The 21,730-nt window shown below is 46.2% G+C and overlaps 1 protein-coding gene across 3 annotated transcripts in view; it reads right to left on the reverse strand.

The window, feature by feature from the left end:
- Window positions 1-3,310: 3,310 nt before the first annotated feature.
- FBXL20 (F-box and leucine rich repeat protein 20) overlaps window positions 3,311-21,730 on the reverse strand; it is an 84,040-nt gene continuing 65,620 nt past the window's right edge. For all 3 annotated transcript variants that reach the window (XM_075911392.2, XM_075911393.2, XM_006126214.5), the window contains 7 exons: window positions 20,482-20,556; window positions 18,538-18,668; window positions 17,034-17,094; window positions 16,381-16,425; window positions 13,791-13,847; window positions 10,226-10,438; window positions 3,311-9,011 (listed from right to left, as the gene is read on the reverse strand). In XM_075911392.2, the coding sequence (XP_075767507.1) occupies window positions 8,904-9,011; window positions 10,226-10,438; window positions 13,791-13,847; window positions 16,381-16,425; window positions 17,034-17,094; window positions 18,538-18,668; window positions 20,482-20,556 (690 nt within the window). In that variant the 3' untranslated portion in view covers window positions 3,311-8,903. The remainder of the gene's footprint in view (window positions 9,012-10,225; window positions 10,439-13,790; window positions 13,848-16,380; window positions 16,426-17,033; window positions 17,095-18,537; window positions 18,669-20,481; window positions 20,557-21,730) is intronic.

Genomic DNA, 21,730 nt, shown 5'->3' on the forward strand with positions numbered 1-21,730 from the left:
AAAGCAAAGCGCCCCCATTGCAATGCCCAGACCGGGGGGGGGGGGGAATATTTCACAAATTTCGGAAGGGGCCGTGGGCTAACCCAGGAGGGGCAGGGCCTCAGGAGGAAGGGTCAATAGCTACTCTACTGGGAGCTTTGCTTAGCCTGGAGCAGAGGGGATGGTTCTGAGGGCCAGCCTCTTCCCCGAGTTGTCTGGGATGGAAGCTTAGATTTCATATAACAGGGCTGGCTGCTTCTACCCTATTGTCTGGCAGCCGCCCGGCAGGCACAAGCCCTTTGAATAGAAGCAGCTGCAAGGGCTTGCACCTCCTGGGCAGCTCCCAGGCACCGGGCCAGTGGCAGTGGGAGAAGGGGAGGACAGGGCGTACCTCCAAGTGGCAGCGCCGTGTGGAGCCTGGGGCCAGCTGGGGTGTCCCCAGGCTGCATGCGGCATTTCAAAGCGGCAGTGTCGCATGGAGCCTGGGAGCAGCTGGGGACTCCGCCGCTGACCCGGGCTCCGTATGGTGCTGCCGCTTTGAAACACCACGCGAAGCCTGACACCGGGCTCCCTGGGGCGTTTCAAAGCGGCAACGCTGCATGGAGCCCGGGGTCAGCGGAGGAGTCCCCAGCTGCTCCCGGGCTCCATGCGGTGCTTTCACCTTTGAAATACAGCAACAGCCCCGGGACTGGTGCGCCACTTCAAAGGCGGGGGCGCCCTATCGACTAATCAATGCAAAATGCATCGACTATTTGATCAGTCAATTACTCGATATTTAACATCCTTAGTTAAGGGCTGGTGCCTGCCAGGCAACACAGCCACCCCAGCAGGCGAGCCCTTTGAATAGAAGCAGTTGCAAGGGCCACGTCTCTGGCTCCCTAGCAACACGCTAGAGGCACCGGGAGCTGTGAGCCCTTTTAAGTGCTTCTATTTAAAGGGCTGGCGCCTTCCTCGCGCCTGTCAGGCAGCGTTGCCTAGCAGCCGCAGGGCACACAAGAGCCCTTTTATAGAAACAGCTGGAAGGGCTTGCAGCTCTCGGCGCCTCTAGTGCATTGCTGGAGACAGCGCAAGCCCTTCCAGCTGTTTCTATTTAAAGGGCTCTCATGTTCCCTGCGGCTGCTAGGCAGGGGCGGGGACGACATGAGTCTGTGCCCCTCTCCCACTCCACGGCAACATGCTAGGGGTGGGGCCTGGGACTGCCTCGCGGGCCACATCCAGCCTGCTGAAAAGCTGCTGCCCACCCCTGCCCCAGACTCTGTTTCATGCACCTGAATCGGGACAGAGGAAAAGCAGCTGAGGAGCTTGGGTGCCTTTGCTTTCTGCATAGGAAAAAACGATTCTCAGAATGAATGTGCAGTCATGTTCAGGGACAGCCCTGCAGCCCAACCCGTGCCACCCCCCCCCATTTTTACACAGGCACATCTCAGTTCCCAGAGAGAGAATGAGTGTATGTGTGTGTTGCATAGCTCCCCCTCCCCGCACACGTAGTCACCTCCTTGGTGTAGCTTGGTGGGCACTCTGCTGATCAGCTGGGCGGCATTTGAATCTCTCCTGGGTGTTGACACAAGAGCTCAGCTTACAGGGAACCTTGATCCCTTATAATACCGATGAAAACAGACCCAAGGTGACACCATGTTATCTGCAGCACAAAACATCTTGCGTAGGACACCGAGTTCTCGCTGTATCGAGGCTCTAACAATGATCTCTCACTTTCAAGGGCGCCTCTCACCCAGCTGAGGAATGAAAACCTAAGCGGGAACCCAGGTTTCTTTAACGAGGTGCCCGTTATCCACCCCTTCCACAGGCAGGTGAGAAGCGGCATTAATGGACCAGAGATATTTCACTTGCCATAATTATGGGTGAAACTTTCAGAAGAATCGACACAACGTGGGACACGTCTCCCACTAAAGATGACCAGAAGTCCTGATTTTGTAGGGTCACTCACTCATTACTTGAGGCTTTCTCTTCCATAGGCACTGATCACCCTCCCCCCATCCCCATTTTTCTCACTTGCTATCTGGTCACCCTACTAGCTTAGCTACAATCTCATCTTAACAGGCTGGTTCTCTTTTCTGAGCATCCGTCTCTTTTTTAGTCACAGACAAACCCAAACCCGACTATGGATTGGGGAGGAAAGCTGGTAGTGAATGAAATACAAATGAAGCTATTTTTGTGACGACGCTGGGTCTTGTCTGTCGCTCTCACTCCATTTCTTGTGAGGACGTCTCACCCGGGGGATGCATGTTTTCTCCTTCACAGGCTTTCACTAGAGGGGCTCCAAAGTCCTGCAGATTACAATGTTAGGATGCTTTGAGTAGGCACTGCATACTTAACAAGAACAGTATGGGGACTCCCCACCACAAGCCATGGGAGTATGAAAGGGGGAAGACCTTTTGGGCCTTTTGTTAGTGACATCCAGCTGTTACTAAATACATTAACTCTTGGCCCTTTAGTAAAGTGTCTTCCACACAAGCAGCTCAAAGCATTTTACAACTTAAGCCTCAACATCCCAGAAGATTAGATCAGTATCAACCCCATTTTACAGATGGGAAAAACAGGCACAGAGCAGTGACTTGCTCAAAGTCACACCGTGCATCAGTGACCAAGCCAGGGCTAGAACATAAATCCCCCAGATTCTGAGTCTGCTCTCTGGAAAAAAGAAAGTGAGCCATTGCCTTGAAAAATAATGAGATTCAACAAATGCATTAACCAAGCAGCAATAACAAGGACTGAGGACCAGCCAGGACATGTAATCCTCCCCGCAAACAAGTAAGAACCTCTAAGTTTCATTAATGGGATTTCAAAAGCATTCAGAGCTGGCCTCCCTCTGCTCCTGAAGAAGGCAACCTTGAAAACCCCCCACCTTGAAAGCCGTATCCCAGTGTTTCCCAACCAGGGTTCCGTGGAACCCTGGGGTTCCGCAGACTATCGTCAGGGGTTCCGTGAGAAATCGTGGAATAAAACATTGAAGATGTCTTGTCTGAAATACTAAAAAATACTAACTTTGCTCTCCAAGTCGACGAGTCAACAGACATAACAAGTAAAACCCAGCTGTTGGCATTCGTACGATTTGAAAACGCAGGTGAAATTATGGACCGTTTTCTTAGGTCCTTGGGATATGAACAATTATTTTAGGGGTTCCTCCATGGGAACAAGGTTGGGAATCACTGCCCTAGCCTATGTGTTTAAGAAACAGAGCCTTTGGCAGACGATCCCTAGGTATTTTGTGTACCCTCAAAATTCAATATTTGTAGGCATTCCTTCACACTAGCATCACAACAGTGCAACCTCAGTGTTAGTATTATGGTATATCACACAGACAAAAAAAAAGTACAATTTAGCTACATATATATATTTTTACTTTTCATTAATTGGCATTATTATATCCACACTTAGTGTCCAGGAGAGGGAAAGCACAGATTACAATATCATTAAAATAATATTTTACAGATCTCTCTATATAATATATATAATTAAGGGAGTGTATGACAAGGTTCTAACTTGTGTGTCCAGTAATTTAGTCTAATGGACATGATACATCCATCAAAGTTAAAAACCAATTAAAAAATACTAAAAGAAACCTTTCCAATACATACTAGTACACTCAACAAATCCAAAACTGCAGCTATTTGGACTGGATCAAGGTAAGAGGTGGTTGGGGGAGGAGGGAAGGAAAGGAACGGTAAGTCAAGGACATTAGCCCAACCCTGAATGCTAAAAAGCAAAAAACGAACAAAACAGTCTTCTCATCACAACAAAAACGCCGCGTTCAAAATGACGAGCCTCGCCCTCTGGAAAGTCACATCAGGTTTACACTACAAAGTTATGCCAGCGTCACTATGCTGGTGAGGAGTGTGTGTGTGTGGGGGGGGGGAATCACACCCCTTAGCCAACATAGCTGTGCTTGCAAAGTACCCAGTGTAAATGCAATGATGCCGACAGAGCCACGTGTCAAAGCGGCGACGGAACTCCTCCTTCTGTCTGCATATGTGCGTCTAGACTCCGAATCACGAATGGGCTACTCTGGCATAGGCGTGGAGTGTAGACAGGGCCTTCGATCAGGAATTTGCTCCGCTGCAGGAATCCACAGAGGTTAAAGAATTGAGTGTGGCGGGAAGGGCCTCGCTGCTGGGGGTGATGATGCAGCAGGGATCGTCATGTCTCCAAGAGCCTATCTACAGCCAACGTAAGCACCTTGCCTCAGCGCACAAGCCGATGATGGTTGGACAGAATGGTTGAGGCCAAGCTCAAGTATCAGCTGCTACACACAAGCTAAGGAACGGTGCAGGATGAGGGGAAGAACAGCGTCCATGTGGCTGGGGAAGGGGATGCACGTCCAAAGGGCCACGAGGCAGATTGTCTGTGGGGACAGTAAACAGAGGGGTGCTGGCGGATGCCAGCAATTTCACATACCTTGGCTGGTTCTTTCAAAATCACGGTCCAAGTGAAAAGGAAGAAAAGCCAGCTCATGGTGTGGAAAGCTAGACCCACTGGATGGCCGCAATGACATGGCAATATGTGCTACCCTTCTCCCTCCCACCTCCCTGCCTGCTGGGGTGGGTGGGAAGGAACCAGGGGAGAGTTATGCCCTGTCGCAGAGACAGGCGCCCCCATTGGGGAATCCAGACGCTGTTCCCTGCAGCGGTAAACGGCAAGGGAACCGAAGTTACGGCAGGCGGAGTGTAAACAAGAGGAGAAGCGTTTAAAAAACCCAGCAGACTTCATGGGAGACATGGGATTGTGCTGAGGAATCCGCTCTATACCTGGGCTACTGCAAGTGACCCCCATTGTGCAAGCATGAGGGTTTTGGCGTGGAATCCAGGGACAGGCTCTCCCCGACGGCAGGAGCAGAGTGGGAAATGATGGGCTGGGAAGGCAAGAGACCAGATTTTTGAATGTGGACTGTGAACATTTTGGCCTGCAGCTTTGAGAGATAAGCACAGTTTTGGGGTGTGCCTGGGAAGCCCTTCCGAGGGCAGACATGGCAGTGGGGAGCCCAGAGTTACAGAACAGGACAGTGAGTTGTCTGGTTAACCTTGCAGCATTGCTGGCAAAGCAGAACCGAGAGGGAGTTGTGCAGTTTGGTCAAGTTGTGTGGATGCTCCATATAAAACAAACATAAATGTACACTAAGCCACACGCTTTGTGGACAACGGATCACACACAGTCAGTTCAACCTCTTCTCTGCCCCCCCGCCCCCCCACTAATAGGACACTGTAGTGAAGAACCTTGTCATACTGGTCTCCGCTGCACCCCCCTCCCAAAAAACCAAAACAGAACACCATGGGCCAGCCATGAACAACACATCCCGATTAAAATTAAAAAAAGGAAGAAAGGAAGAATACAATGATGTTTAGAAAACAGGGATTTTCTTTAGGGTTTTTTTTTTTTTAAATATCATGACAGCTTGCTGCACCTTTTTGTCTCCACCCCGTCAGGAACAGCTCGAGAATCATGATTGAAAGTACTGCCGACTTCACTCTTATTTTTGGTTGTGTGAGACCTCCTCGCGGCACTCCTCCTGGACGATCTCAAATTCCATTAGTCCAAAGGTTCTCTCTCTGCCTAGTCTCTGAACCACATTGTACGAGACGCAGTTTCTTTACCGTCTGGTCGGTTCTGAAGGTTGCCCCACTCTGCCTCCCCAAAAGTGCACAGACTGGTGCAGTTTTAAGAGCCACTGCCCAATCTCTGGACAATGCCCAGCTGCACAGACCGCGTGTTGACAAGACAGACACAGATTACGCAGAGCATTTCCTCTCAAGGAATTGAAACATGGCTCAACCTACACCACTACCATTGTGAATCACCAGGATTTCCATGGAATCAAACCAGCAATTCAGGCTGTGTAGGTGGACTTTGAGTGCGTGGGTAAGGAAGGAGCCAATAAGTAAATTCAACAGTCAATGGTCTTATACATCACTAAGACCTGCTCTTCCAGTTGCCGAAAACAACGCTAACTGAAAGAAATCTGGTGTTCTTAATTTAGCTGACGTATTTGGCACAAGTAGAAGTCCTCCAATCAGACTGGACATTCAGCGCAGGCCTTGCTCCTCGCTGAACCTCTAAGAAGTCCCGTTACTCCCCCCTCAAAAACCTCCACACTTCTAAAGGATGATCCCTTCCATCTCAATCCATGATACCTCCTGTGGGCATCAGGTCAATCCATGGTGCTGAAGTCTATTACCATGTCTGCATCAGCAGCACTTAGGCTGAGACATAACCCTGCCCCCATGCCTAGGGACCCCATTTCTCTGACCGATGGCTAACCAAGACAAAGTGGGAATGCACCTGGAACCTCGTCTCAAATTCCAAACCCAGGGCCTGCCCGATACACCAAACTGCTGAAGGTCTTGCCCACCAAAGGAATTCTTCTGACAAGACAAAGCTTGGGAAGTGGTTATTTGTGGGTATTTATAAAAATACAAAACATACAAAAGAAACCATGTAAAGGGATTCTTGACAAACGGACTCTGTCAAGTAGTTTGGGATACCACAAACTGTTACCCTGTTGAAGAAAATGCATTGGATTCTAAATTCTTAAATTTGTCCTCCAAAACCAAACAACACATTGCCAAGAAATTAAACAGCCACTCTGTAGCTGGACTTAACCCCGCCCCCCAAAACCCGTTTTTTCTCCTCTTGCCCTAGCAGAAATTAACTAAAAGATTATCCCCAGAGCTGTGCTAATACTGACCATTTCTTGTGCCCAAACTGACTTACATCTGATTTGTCCAGGAAGTCAAAAAGCTGCAACAATATAAACCAGTAGCCAGACACATTCTGCCACACTGAAATCAAGGGAAAATAGAAAGTTTTGCAAATGGAATTTGAGCACTGCTGTTGAAGGAGAAAACTATTTCAGCTTCTAAAAAGGGTTTAATTAATATGACATAAAAAAATTAAAATCTATGGGGAACCAGTTGTCAGTATCCTTTTAAACAATGCACACTTGGTTTCTTCTACATGCCTTTCCAGCAGATTCACAAACATATACGGATAGGTTGATGAAATGAATAGCAGATGAATCAACATAGCTTATACAGTGCTAAAAATGACCCCTTTAATTGCCTGAATTATTCAGGTTGTGATGACAGTCTGGGGAAGGTAAAACTGCCTTCCACATAAATGTGCAGGCAAAAAAGCCCCCAAACTCTCAGAGCTCTGACATCTATTGCTAGTGCTTTATAAAACCCTCTCTTCTTCCCCGTCTCCTGTAATTCTTCTCCATAAAGGTAGAATGCCGCTTCTACCTTCTGGGTCTCTGACAATTATGATGATTAAGCACGCTCATTCCTCTGTGTCTCAGTCAGCTGGGAACAATTCGCAGAACGTGTGCTTTCTCTTCCATCCCAGAATGCTGACAGCAGGGAAAGAGCATTTACTTACACCTGGGCTCTCCTGCCGTGAACCTGTTACAGTCTGACGGCAGCCCCAGAAAGTCCACAGAGCCAGCCCATCTGTTAGCATCTCTCCTGCTGGGCAATCTGGACTCCTGGTATCAAAGGATCAATGATTACCTGGAGGCTGGCTCAGGCTCTTTACATTCCCAAGAAACAGCAGGATTAAGCTTGCCTGAATCACTCACAACACAGCTGCTACATAGCTGGACCACGTCAATGTGCCAGAATACACCCTTTTGAGGAGCTGGGAGGAACTGGAAGCAAGACATATCCTTGTGATGTAGAAGACGCTCCCATTTCACTCAAATGGATGCTTCTCGAGCACAAGACTTACCTGTGGCAAATGCAAACGTCAGCGAAGTTGCTGAGAATTCACAAACTCAATAGACAACAACGTGGCGACACTCAGGGACAGATTTTCAGGTCTGCTGACCCTTCTACTTCAGAGGAGTCATTCCTGGACCAGAGCAACAAGCAGTAATGCAATTCCGATTTCCCTTTTTTTTTTGTTTTGGATGGGGGGGCGGGCGCCAAGGAATCAATATTAGTTAGACTGCAGCTGTGCCCCCTGTATTGTGAGCTATGTTCTCTTTACTAGGGGAAAACTTGAAATGCAAAAAAGAGTTGAGACCCAACCATTGGTAAAAATGGGCAAATAAACTCTAGCTTACGCCTCAATCTATTTAAGATCTTTCCATCAGCCAGGCAGTTTCAGGCGCAGCCTTCTAATGGTAAAAAGTGTCTTATTTTTATTGATAAATAACTTATGTTCAATAATCTCAAAAAAATACTAAATTAGAAATCTGTAAAAAAAAAAAAAAAAGAGGGGTGGGTGGGGTAAAAAATTGAGCCTCACGTTACAGATTTCAAGCTATATCATCACAACAATCTAGGAAGCCTCTGAGCCGAATGCTACAAAACACAGAAGAAACTGATGAACCTTCAAGTGAGCATGCTCAGTGTGTTAGCATGGAAACAAGGAAGTACCGAAGCACAGGAAATCAAGTCTCACAATGGCTGCTGTTTTCATTCTCTTACTGAAGAACAGAAAACAAAACCTCTTTGTTTTTTTGGACAGTGGATGCAAGGATAAAGCATGTTCGTTTCTCTCCCTCCCCTAACTCTGAAGGATTTTGGTGCTGTTCCAACATTAAAAAACAAAACAAAACAAAACAAAAAAACCAAAAAACCAGCAGCAGTCGCTTTGGGTTTGCACAACCCCCTCCCCTGTAGTTTCTTCTGAGCATGCCCAGTAGGAATGGTTCAGAAATATACCAATCCACCTACAGCAAAAGACAACACACATCCAGCTCCCACGTCACAGAGTTCATCAGCTGGCTGGAACAGGTGGTGCGTGTGTATGTGCGTGTGTACGGGTGGCTACAGGGGCCCGGTGCCACAGCCCTTTTCACTGGCCCTTGCAAATGACACTGGGATCGCATTCGTTGAAGATACAGGTGTCCGCTGTAATTCTAGAAGTGTAATTAAATACTCAGTTTGCAAGGATGACCAATTCCAATGTCATAGGATGATGCAACATCTGCAGAAGCGCTGTCTGCTGCCCCCTACTGATGGAGGTGGAGTCACAGGAGCGAAGTAGGCATGGACTTTAATATTGGGTAAATGGGTCTGAAAAGATAAACACAGTATTTAAAGAACGAACTGCTGTGACAGTGCAAGTCGCAGGCACACACAGGCAAGCAAGTGAAAAGCGTGCGGACACTGAAAGGCCTGCTATTTTTTCTGAACTTGGCCACCTAAATAAAAGCAGGCTTCCTCTTTCACAAAATATCAAGCCTTTAAACGATTGGAGTGGAAGGTTGGAATTTTATTTTCCTGGATTGTTACTGAGTTCTTTCTCTCAAGTACAATTTCTTTTTTCTGCCTAACAAGGGTGGCCTGGAAACCTCTCCTACTCCAGCCGAATTCACCGAAACCACATTTCCTCACCCAACAAAACCCTTATTGGATGAGCTATGGTGCAGCAGCTATTGTACTAAATCAGGGTTTCTCAAACTGTGCTCCGCAGAGCTCCAGGGCTCCGCGAGGTTGACAAACTGGAAACATCGATAGGTACAACACATACAATCAGAGGACCGCTAGGGCTCTGTATAAATTTTTATACATGTAAAGGGCTCCGGGGCCCAAAAAGTTTGAGAACCGCTGTACTAAATAATAGTTTAAGCCCTTCTTTGGTCCAAGATGCTATAGTTTACTTATGCCAAGCTACTGATGTAAAACTGTGTCATGAAATAACAGGCAAACTGCACATTTGTACTGTGATTTGGGGACAAACTGCAGATTACCAAATTCTCTGAACGAGCCAATAGCTTACAAAAGCAAACTGTAAAGAGTAAGGTATCAAGAGATGCTCTTCTTTTCATGTATTCCCCAAGTGCAAGAGATTAGACTGCATTTACTAGCACATGAGGAAGGATCGCTATGAAGTGCTCTGTCATCTATTTCCGCAGATTATTCGATCTGAGCGGTCGATCTAACACAGGCTCAAGTTATTTCTTTGCTGAGAAGTGAGGCAAGACTCCCAGGTTTCGAGGGGGCATCCTCAAGCTTGTGGATCTGTGAAGTGAGCATTAGTGAGTGGGTGTCTCCTGGCCTCCTTTTCGGGTGCAATTACTGTTCCCGCTGAACAGATCTTACATGGAGGGAAGGGAGCGTTCCTTCCCAGCTATCCCTTTCACAGATGCTGTCATAGTAGCGCTCTCTCTCAGGCACCTTAAGGACTTGGCCTAGATTATAGTGAGTCTGGATCCTCACTACCACCCGCTCCCCATCCAGCCGTTTAGTAACGGGTAAGTAAAAGCCTTAGGGCTTGTTGTTTTTACCCTGAGTCTCTTGATCCCTGCCCGCGTGATCTGTTGACAGTCATACAGTTCTATCCTCTCCAGGCTATGGCAGCTCTTCAGGTGTTCCAAGGAGGCATCTGTGATCAAAGGGCAGTTGTCCAGCTCGATCACTTCCAGACGGTCATGCGCACACGCGCCGTTCCCCAAGTGACGGATCCCATCATCGGTGATCAACTCGCAGTGGGACAAACTCTGCAGCCAAACAGAGGTGGTTAGTGGTGCCTGGAAACACAACGGTCCAGCCATCGAGCACAGCCAGCTAGGAAGCTTTCTGGAAAGGTGACGGGATGAACTGGGACAAAGCCCTAGAAGAACAAACCACACTGGAGCAAACTTGCTACATCCCAGTTCCGGGCAAGTGTGCTGTTGTCACATGACTGTGGAGAGAGTTGAGAGCCATGATGGGAGCCCGTGTGCCTCTCTCTAAGTAGCCAATACTTCCATCGGCCACAGGGGAAGTTCATAAAATGTAGATGTCATGGGGATGGAAGCCAGTCAAATTACAGAATCACAGAAATGCAGGGATGGAGGGGACCTCAAGATGTGATCAAACCCGGCCCCCTGTATTGAGGTAAGAGCAAGAAAACATTGATCATTCCCAGGTGTTTGTCTAGCCTAATCTTAAAAAGTTTCCCATGCCAGGAATTCCACAACCTCCCATGGTAACTTATTCCAGGGCTCAACTATCCATACAGTTAGACTGTTATTCCTAGTATCTAACTGAAATCACCGTTGCTGCAAATGAAGCCCATTACTTCTCGTCCTACCCTTCAGTTGCCATGGAAAACAACTGATCACCGTCCTCTTTACAACGATCCTTAACACATCTGAAAACTGTTCTCAGGAACCCCCTGCATGTCGTCTCTTCTCAAGACTAAAGATGCCCAGTTTGCTATTAGCCTTTCCTCGCAGGCCAGCCATTTTTTCTAAATTTCTGATCATTCTGCTGTTCTTCCCTGGAGTTCCCATCTGCCCACCTCTTTCTCAAAGTTTGGTGCTTAAAACTAGACACACAACTCAGACCTCACCAGGGCAGAGGCAGGGTGGAAAAAAAACCCCTGCCTTGTCTCACATACTATATTCCGCAAAATGAAATCATGGGAGATAGAAACGTAGCCGCGTAATGTCAAAAGAAAAGACAACAATGGTACCATTTACCTGCTCTCAAGTACTGCAGAATTCTACAGTACCCCAGTCCCAGTGGCTATACTACTGTGAGCTACTGGAACTGTTAGGCAGACAGACTTTCACACCATTTGCCGGCTGCCCTTCTATTTAGCTATTTCCTAATTTTAAAAATGTGGAACTGAGCTGTGCCGCGACCTGGGAGACCTCACCATTGCACCAGCGTGAGTATGTCAGTCCAGTCCCCGGGCACTGGCATAGCTCATGTATCATTTAGCTGGCAGAGGAGCTAGGAACAAGAGCTGGTGTACAGACCGCTGTGGAAGAGAGCGGAACGGGCGAGCATGCAAGAGACAGAAACGTTGCAGCTAAGACAATGAAGCCCTGTGCAAAGCAACACCCTAAGCTGTGGGATTTTCCTGCCCAAAGGATGTGAGGGAGCACAGCAGGCAGGCCCGAACACTTCAAACCCAGAGTGCCAGCAGTGAGGGAACTGCCATTTTAGGAACCAGGCAGGGTCAGCGCAAACTGCCTCAGTGAGCGCTCCCTTCTGCAGTGGCCTTTGCCGTCTCTCCCCTCGCAGACGGAAACATTCTGTTCAGAAGTGAGAAAATGTGATTTGAAGTGAGACTCCCACTCAATGTGAAACCCAATTCAGTGGGGACTGCTCCCGGGCCTCTCGGCTTGTCATGCTTGGATTCAACAGGTTGCAGGCCAGAAGCATCCATGCTCCAGACAAGGGAAGAGAAGCCATGTAAACGCTCTCGTTTGTGCCCGTTATTCTACACATACGACCTTGCAGGATGGCCGCCAAGGCTGTTAAACGCAAACCCACAGGACAAACTTCCCATATGAGAGTGGCAAGGCACATTTCACACCCGGCGTATGTCAGGTTCAGGGGGAAGTGCGGTTGAACTATCCATCAACACAGACAGCTTCAGGGGTGCAGTGTGTGAAGAAAGGAAGCAAGGGCAACTGCAGTCCCCCTCGGTGAGGATTTATCTGGCCCACAGCACTGCAGTATCTGACTAGGGATATTAAAAAGCGGGTAATTGGGTAACTGTGTAGCCAAATAAAATCTTAGCGGTTACATAGCTACACGCTGCGGGCTCTGTGGTATAAAGCTTATACTGCAGAACCTGCAGCGTAGCTGGCTCCCCGGGAGCAGAGCCGGCTGGTCCCTCCCTGCAGAATAAGCTTTATACTGCTGCATCTGGCTCCCCGGGAACCAGAGTGTGCCAGGAGCTAGCTTAAAAGCTGGCTGCCAAGCACGCTGGTTCCCACTTGCAGCCTCTGATACAGAGACAGCAGCGTGGGGTGGCAGCTGGCTCCCTTGGCACTGGGTGAGAGCCTGCATGTAACTGTTCACGGAAATCGATAAGCCCAGGCTTATTGGTTAACCGTTTACGTAGTTATCCTATTACATTTCTATATTCAACCTGTCTCTTCACAGCATCTGTGTGAGGCAGGGCAATGCTGGAACCCCCATTGCACAGATGGAGAATGGAGGCACAGAGGATAAGAGATTTGCTCAAAGTCACACCGAAAATCAGTGGTGAAACAGGGACTCAAATGGGGCTCTCCCAAACCTCAGACCCATCTCTGTTCTTCCTCCCAGGATGGACTGATAGCCCAACCCCTTTATGAAATATATAGATGTCTATGATCTAGGGTTGTACTGAACACAATTAAACCATGCACCAGGATAATTACTTTCCAAGTTATATAAAGTCTGAACAGATTAACGCCATCATAGATCAAACATCTTGCTTTAAAAACACAAATAAAAATCCAAACAGCATATATATTACTATTTTTATTAGTATTTTTGTAGGGATAACTGGCAAAACCGCTAAACTTAATCCTGGATCAAGACCTCTTGCTTTCAGGCCCCAAAGTGTGGGATCACCTAAACAGCCTTCAAAAGAGCAGACAACTGCAATGCAGTAAGGAGATGTGGAAGAATTTCTTTCTGGATGATCTAAAGTGCGATCAGAGCTGTGGAATCAGAAACGAGCAGCAAGCTCACTGAATGGAAGAGAGGATAAAATGCCACGGGAAAAGGAAAGGTGTGTGAAGGGTTGTGGCAGGGAAGCCAAGTATGAAAGCGAATTACAACAGTGCACTGGGATATCCATAGAACCGACTACGCTGTGGTCCAACAGTTGCATTCAGAGACTGCCTACGTGCCTCTCCCCCCAGCAACTGGACCCAGGACAGCATGTTGAATTCTGGAACTGCATTCTTGTCTCCACCGGTCATAGCGACATGGGGCTGCGCACTGCTCCATGTTCTGCAAACTAGATGCAACAATCACATGGCTGTCAAACGGCAGAGGCAATCTTTATTTGGGCAAAACCTGGAGGCTCTCATTTCAAAAAGTAAGAACATGGAAAACTGTTGCCCAAACAACACTTACCAACACCTGAAGCCGTGGACAGTGTATGGAAAGCTGGATTAATGTACTGTCTGTAATCTGGAAGAGATGCAAAGCCATTTAGAATTGAAATCTTTTTACTGCAATGGCATCCTAGCCAAAGCATGATCGCAATTTAGTATCTTAAGCATTCAATATGTTTCTTCCCCCTCCGAAACGGCAATTGCTCTCTTGAACATTGCCAGAACAGGTCTGAGACCACACTTTAGCCAAAGGTTCCTATTCATTCTTAGGTGGTGACCAACAAAAGGATTTTTAAGAAGCCTGGTCTGTGTTTTTTGTTTCGTTATGATGGGTGGGCTAAAAGGTGCTTCTTTCCCCCCCTCTTCTCATTTAAAACATAAGGAATGTCTGGTCGTCCCAGGTTTTGCAGGAGTGAGCAGAATACTTAGATTCATTTCTCCAAAATTTGTCCATTTATCCCTTAGATTTTGGTCTCCAGCTCCTGAAACATCCTCACTTCACTAGTTTTCTAGTCATTAGAGACTAGGACGGGGTGTTCCAACTCAATTTACCTTTGGGCCAAGTGCCAGTCCTCAAATCCTCCTAGTAGGCCAGCAGACACCCCCGTCAGGGCTCAGAGGGGGAGGGGTGTCTTCCGGCTTCACCTGCTGGCCTGCACATCCCCTAGCTCTGCCTGCCACCCCAGGGACACCCATTGCCACTACTGACAGCATAGCGGGGCTAGAGCAGCTTCCAGCTGCTAGCTCTGCGCTGCTGGTGGCAGGTCCCTGTGGTCTGGGGGAGGTGTGTGCAGAGCTGTCCTGTCCATAGGACGGTTTGGGGCAGCCACCCCAGACCCATGCTTTGAAGGGTCATTCCAACCATCCTATGGACTGGGCAGGCCCAACAGGGCCCTGGGGTGGCCTGGGGCTGATAGCAGGAATCAGGACCTCCGCACTCCTGCAGCGGCAGGAGCCACGGGGAATCGAAGTGACACAGCAGTTTGCTCTGCTCCACTGCCATCTCCCAGGCCAGCCCGGTCACTCTGCTCCCTTGCGGCTCCTGCCGCCGTAGTGAGTGCGTGGGGAGCCCCTACAGCCGCCTCCCGCCATGGCCTCGTCCCTCGGGGAAGGGGCCTTGAGGGAAGGGGCGGAATGGGGGAGGGACAGGGGAGAGCAAGGGCTGGGCTTGGGGAAAGGATATGGACACACTCTACCCCCCTCTGCAGGACCTAATGTGCCAGCAGCCTCATGTGGACTGGACTGTGGAACTGCTTAGACCATAGATGACCCATGGGCCACGAGTTTGACACCCCGGGTCTGGGTCAGCTGACTGGGGTTTGCAGGGCTCAAAATTGCAGTGCAGCAATTTGGGCTTGGGCTGGATTCTGGGTTCTGAACGCTGCCCCCTCATCACAGGGTTTCAGAGCCTGGGGACCAGCCCACATCCGAATGTTTCCACTGCACATTTTAGCCCTGTAAACCCAAGTCAACTGACCCAGGCACCGAGTCCCAGTGCCCCAGTTTTTATTGCAATGCAGATAAACCCTCCAAGGTGAAACAAGACATGAATTTCTAATCTAAGAAACATTAGCATTAACATTTTGTTTCCAGATCATGTTTGTACAGAGCAGCAACACCGGACACAGCTTTAAATCACTTCCTGTCTGGACTACTGTAATTTCCTTTTCTGTGGCCTTCCTAATTGTCAGCATGCTGAGTCCAGTCTATTTTCTTATTGCAGGAGGGGAGACCCTATTACCTTTATGGTCTTCCTATCCATTCTGAATTCAAAAACTGCTCTGCTCTTACAGTTTTCAGTCTCTTCAAAGGCTTCCTTATTTCGTACCCATTTAATGCAGTCTCTCACGTTCTCTTTAAATCTTACCACTCTTACAACCTATGTGCTAAAGGATCGTGTTCAGTCATACATGAAGGGCATAAAACAAAGCCGCTGAAGAAGTCTGTGGCACCAAGTTATTAGGAAAGCCAGGGAACAGACTCAAAATCTGGTGTAGAATTACAGCCCACTGACTTTTGCGGAGATATCTGGTTGGAAGGCATCTCATCTTTATTTGTAGTTACTTCTCTCCAGCTTCGCATACAAGATCACAGTTGTTCAAACACTTCAGCTGCAGCAACATTTAATATCTGGAAATTACCTTTCCTGATCTCTATCAGTTTATGTACCAGAGATCTTTCCATGTATTGGCAGCAAAGATCTCACCCCTGGCGCCTGTATTTCTTACAACTGCCAGGTTTTTTCAAAGGTGCATAGATTTGAAGAACTATGCCTGGTCTTTATAGACAAACACACAGTCTTAATTTGATGGAATCCTCAGATTATTTTAACTTTTTCGATATTCTTTCACTATAATCCTCTGTTGAAAATTGGAATGGAGGTGATCAAATAAATGCAAGTAATTCACCCTGTCCAAACTTATCAGCTCCTTTTCTTGATCAAGGGTTCTGGAACAATCTGTCTTCATTTAAAAAAATGGATTTGGGATTCTGTGCTCTGAGCCTTTCAGTGTTACTATTAAAACCTAGACACATTTGTCACAGACGATGTTTCCGCACTGCGTGCCTTCCTGCATGAAACCCCCACAATCACAAAGTTGTACTCTTACCTGAACACATTCTTCCAGGTCCATTTTTTCAAGCTCATGACAGTTCTGTATAATGCAGACAGGAAATAAAAGCACAAGCAAATGAGATAAAAACACAGGCAGTACACGTACCCTCCTTTCTCAACACAGATGAAGTGCATCTGAAAAGGAAGTCTTCCATCCAAAGCTGGTCATGTTTACAGATAATTTGTTGCTCCCTGGAGGCCAATGCTACTGAAAATAAGTGTAATACTGACTATCCATCAAGCCTCCCCACTGAAACACATTTATAAAATATCTACTAACTTGTTTTCCTTTCTGTAGATAAAAGGAAAAGATAAACAGTGTTAATTCAGTGATACTGATATAAGTGCAGGCTGATCCGTCTGAGGCACAAAATTGTACAGGGATTTGCATCCAGCTAAATGTTAACAGTTTCACTAACTTTAGATGCATATTACTCATTACAGTAATTGGGTGTTGTGTGGCTAAATACAACGTTTACAATTTAAGGAGTAATGAACAATTTAGAGATCTACTCAGCCTCTCATTTCCACGCCACTTCCAAGCCAAAAAGAGATATTTTGAAAACTATGAATTCATGGGAGAGAGTTGCTCTTACTTTGTGCTCCCAAGAAACTGAGATGTGCCACAAAGAGGAATGCAGAACTTACCTTGGCCAGAGTGGTAAAGCCCACATCTGTTAGCTGCGAACACCTTGCAACTTCTAATATTCTGTGCAGAAAGAATTAAGAATGTGCTAACGATGGTGTAATCATTTTGCTTTATACAGCCTGTTTTATTAAAAGGGGTGGGGTAGGGAGAGACTCAGGTCTACACTAAAGACATTACTTTCTGCGAGGACTATTTCCATGGAAAAACTTAAACAACAAATAGTGTAGCAGCACCTTAAAGACTAACAATACATGTAGATGGTATCATGAGCTTTCGTGGGCTTTTCGTGCTGCAAGACTATTTGTGGTTTACGTTTTTCTAGGTACACACTAACTTGGCTACCCCTCTGAAGCTTTTACTTCCATGGAGTATTCCATTCCAAGGACACTGAATGGAGTTCTCCCTCTATTCCATTTGATAGTCTCACCACAATGTAATGTGTTACATGAAATAGCATTTCATAAGGCAGCACAAGTCCTGTAAGAATAAAGTACTTAATGCCATCAAATATGGATTTAAACTTTTCTGGATAGCAAATTGCTCATTCCCAGTTGAGATGACTACCAGAAAATTCTTTGCTTCTGCTACTGCAGTTTCTTGATGCCTCCTTCACTTTCCTTATTTGTTTTATAAGGTTTTATGTTTCAATGCTATAATACTGCAAGAGAGAGCACTATTTCCATTTCCAAAAATGGAAGATCAGGACTTTCCTTAAATATAAGTGATACTTTTGTTTATGGCATTTTATGCATTTGATTTGCAGGCAGAGCTGAACCTAAACATGGGATCCGCAGTAATTTATCTTCTTTCAAAGTTCAAACTGCATATATGTGAAAACTGACAATGTATCCATAATCTTTTACTTTATTTTTGAGATTACAGAAATTCCATTACATTTGTCTAAAGTAAGAATGGAAAAGCAGGGCACATAGGTGTAACAGATGCCAGATTATACTCATTTTATTTCCTTTTCTCTTTTCCTAACTATGCTTTCACATTTTTATTTGAGATGCTTTTCCTAATAAAATATGTATTAAAACAATTTGGAGAGATGGCACTTGAAGCCCATTCTCTGCCCGAAATAGATTTTTTTGTAAATTTTCACTATCTGTTGCTTCACCTGCTCCATAACTATCCTCAACACACACTGGTAACTAGGCATCGAGGCAGGGAATAACAGAGTTTAAATCTTACTTCCAGTTCCGAGCACAAAAAGTGGTGGACTAATTGAAATAAGCTAATACGCTGACTGAAAAATGCAGTTGTCACCAATGCTACATAAGCCCATCAGAGCAGCACACAACACTGCTGCACCAAGATATCCTGCAGGATTATGTTTTGTGGAATCTTCTCACTGAACAGTGGAAATAACTTCAGCAGTAAACAAATGAACTTCCAAATCGGACTAGGAATCCTGATCTCTAGCATAAAAAATGCCTGGAGTCCCCTCATCACCTATATCTTTACTCAGTCCCCATTGTATGACTCCAGACTGAAACTCACCTAAGCCGTGGGCAGTTTTGTCCCAGGGCATTCAAGATGGCATCTGTAATGTTAGAGCAGCCTGAGGCACACAAAGATTGCAATTTATGGCATCCTCTGCATATTGTTATGAGACCATCATCTGTGATTTGCTACAAGAAAAAACAAAACATCAGGACTATTAGTAGTGATGATTGAGATCCAATGCATTGCCCAATTCTACCCTTTGAGACAAGCAAGGAGGCAAGTTACACTAACCAGCAAGACATTTGTTCCAATATTTTTATGCGATAGCTGAAGCAGCACAAAGCACCCTGAAATGGCTTATAAATAGTCTGCAGCTGATTCCCACAGACATGAAAATATTTTAGGGGCTGCTGGCGCTACAGAATCTGCTGGCTAACGCCGCAGCATGATGCCTCAGCTTTTCAGCAAGGCCGACAAAGTGACACTTCGCTGAAAGATTAATTATGGAAGTCTGATAGAGGTCACAACACCACCTCCCATAATATAAATGCTTTTTATTTTAGTCACAGTTTGGCTTTACAAACAACTTCTAAAAACCTCAATCTGCTCAAGAGAGAAGTGCTCAGACACAGGTCTGAATTCTCGTCCAATTCAGTACCCGTGTAACTTCCCTGAGTTCAATAGAGCTGCACCCCCTTTGGCCAGGGACACATTTGGCTCTTGGTCTGACTCCAGGAACCATTTTGGGATGGCATCACCTGAGGCAGAATCTGTCAGAAGAGCGATGTGCTGGCTGACAGAGGCAGAAGTAACAGGGCTCTGGAGCTCAGTTTCGCCTGCCGGCGTGATGACAAGAGCAAGATATCCAGTGGGAGGAGAGAAAAGACGGGTCAAAGGAAAGGCACAGAAACAAGCTGGGCCTCATTGATTTTGTGACTTGACCAGACTTGAGTTCCTACATGGAAAGCATCAGCCTGGAGACTGGCAATAGCCCCAACTGCTCAAATGGGGAAAAAATGTATGGTACAGGGGGTCCAGATCCCAGGTATGCAATGTCAATACTGAAAAGTTATTGTTGACACCATCCTTGTGCCAATCATGCACACTTCTCCCGTCAGCATGTAAATACTATTCCAGCGGTGAGGGACCTTAGGCCCACGGGCTGGATGCGGCCCCCAGCTTGCCTGGATCCATCCCCCAAAGCTCAGCCTGCCCGCCCCCCACCACTAGGGAGCCCGCACAGGCATTCCAGCCTCCCACTACCCCACCACAGGGCTGGAGCACACAAAATCTACTAGCCTGGGCCCCCTAGGCTCTGGTGTGTGAGGGGAATGTGGGGGGGAGCATCTTTCTCATTCTCTGTTGGGGGCCACATCAGCGAGGCTTGTTTGTTTGCTTCTCCATAGTCTGCGGCCCCCGAGTGATTTTTCTGTGGGTTAGCAGTATAGAATGAGTCACAGATCTGCAAATCTCCAAGCCTCTTACAACTTTAGTGGAAAGGGCAGGGACAGTCTGTTAATGCTGTCCTGTCAGGATGATGTACACAAAGAACTCTGCCCAGTTCCTCTTTTGGTTCAAAAACACATTTTTGGCATTGCTGATACTTGGTTCTTTTTGTAGAGGAAAAAATGCGCTGCTTGATTCCGTTTTAAAGGCTACTGTCAAAGTCTGGATGCAAACAAACTTGCATTCTCGCCCAAAGGAAAGAATTTTTCCACCAAGTCCTGCAGATGCACTTAGGAGCCCCATGGGCAGAGCAGAGAGACACAAATAGTCTTGTCAAACCAAAGCTAACACAGCTATTTTGAGGGCTTGTACAACTCCATCAAATGCCACCACAAAAAAAGTTAATTTGTTTTTAGAACTTGCCAAAGTACGATTTTCCAGTTCGCAAAGATGACGTTCCAAAGGTGGAGTAGGTCTTACATGATCCTGTTTAGAGATGCCCTTTATAGCTACATTGCATGTAAAATGGGAATCACAGGAAAGATTACTTACTAAGCAGGTTTGCAGGTTTAATGTCACTAGTTCAGGACAGTGTGCTCCAATGTATTTGAGAGCTTCATCCTCCAGCTGGAAAGAATAATTTATAGACTGAAACAATCTGTTATATGCCAAGTGGTCTCTATGTGAAAATATGAATGATCACTCTCTGAATTTTCACTGGGGCAAGGGGAGAGAGCCACTCAGTTCTCAAAATGTGTGTATTGGCAGACTATAAACACTCACTTCTTATCTTCCACTGTCTCACAGACTGAGAAATCGATAGATTTGCAAGGTTAGTTTATTGATCGCAATCAATTATGCTCAGGTCAAAAATACACAATTAACAGAATGGAAGAAATTACTATGTTTTAATTTTGATATACTTTGTTTCTAATAAATTGATGCTTCATAGAGTTCCTCTAGGTCACTATTTCCCCTCCTCTTTATCACTTGTGAAGTGCTCTTTAAAAACTTTTTTTTTTTCCCCAGTGTAGGAGCCACAAAAGCACCCAAGTTGCTTTTGGCTTCTAAAAAAAGGCATCGTCAGTCTTCCATCCAGCAGAGCAGATGGCAAATAACTGATAACAAGGATGTACTCCCATCAATATTTCACAGGAGTCCATAAATAACCAGAAGTTCAAGCTGTTTTTTAGTGAGTTAAATTCTGAAAATAGACTTGGATTGTTAAACCTCTTACTAGTCATGTATGTCTCTCCTAGGCTATTAAAAACCACAGTAACATAAGCTTAGGAAACTATTGGCAATGGTCCCAATATTTGGGTTTGTTTTGCATGTAGTGATACATGTACTATTTCTTTGCTCAACATACTAAATGTTTATCGCTTTCTATGTCCATGTACTATGGGACTCATCTTTGGGAAAGTAAACATTATTGAAATTTACATATCAGCAAGTAGGTAAATACTGACCTCATTTCAGAGGGGGGGAAAAAACAAACTAACACCAACCCCTCTATGAGCTACAATTGCAAGATTTAGGCAAAAGCGAACCAAGTATGTCCAAGAAGATGGCTTAATGGTTTAATCTTTGGATTTTAATCGTGTAAATTTCCTGGAACCACAGATTGGAAACACAGCAGGGACAAGTCAGCAATTCACCATCCCAAGGCAGAAAAGCTAAGCTCCACATGCCTGTTGCTCTTTCATTCCTTCCTGCCTGGTCTGCATGTGCATTCAAGATACGACAGCTCCCGGATTTTTTTTTTTTTTTAAATAAGGAGCAAGGGGATTTGTTCTCATGT

Source organism: Pelodiscus sinensis, chromosome 29 (assembly GCF_052426305.1).
Source record: "Pelodiscus sinensis isolate ZL-2025 chromosome 29, ASM5242630v1, whole genome shotgun sequence".
In the NCBI taxonomy this organism is placed as follows: Eukaryota; Metazoa; Chordata; order Testudines; family Trionychidae; genus Pelodiscus; species Pelodiscus sinensis.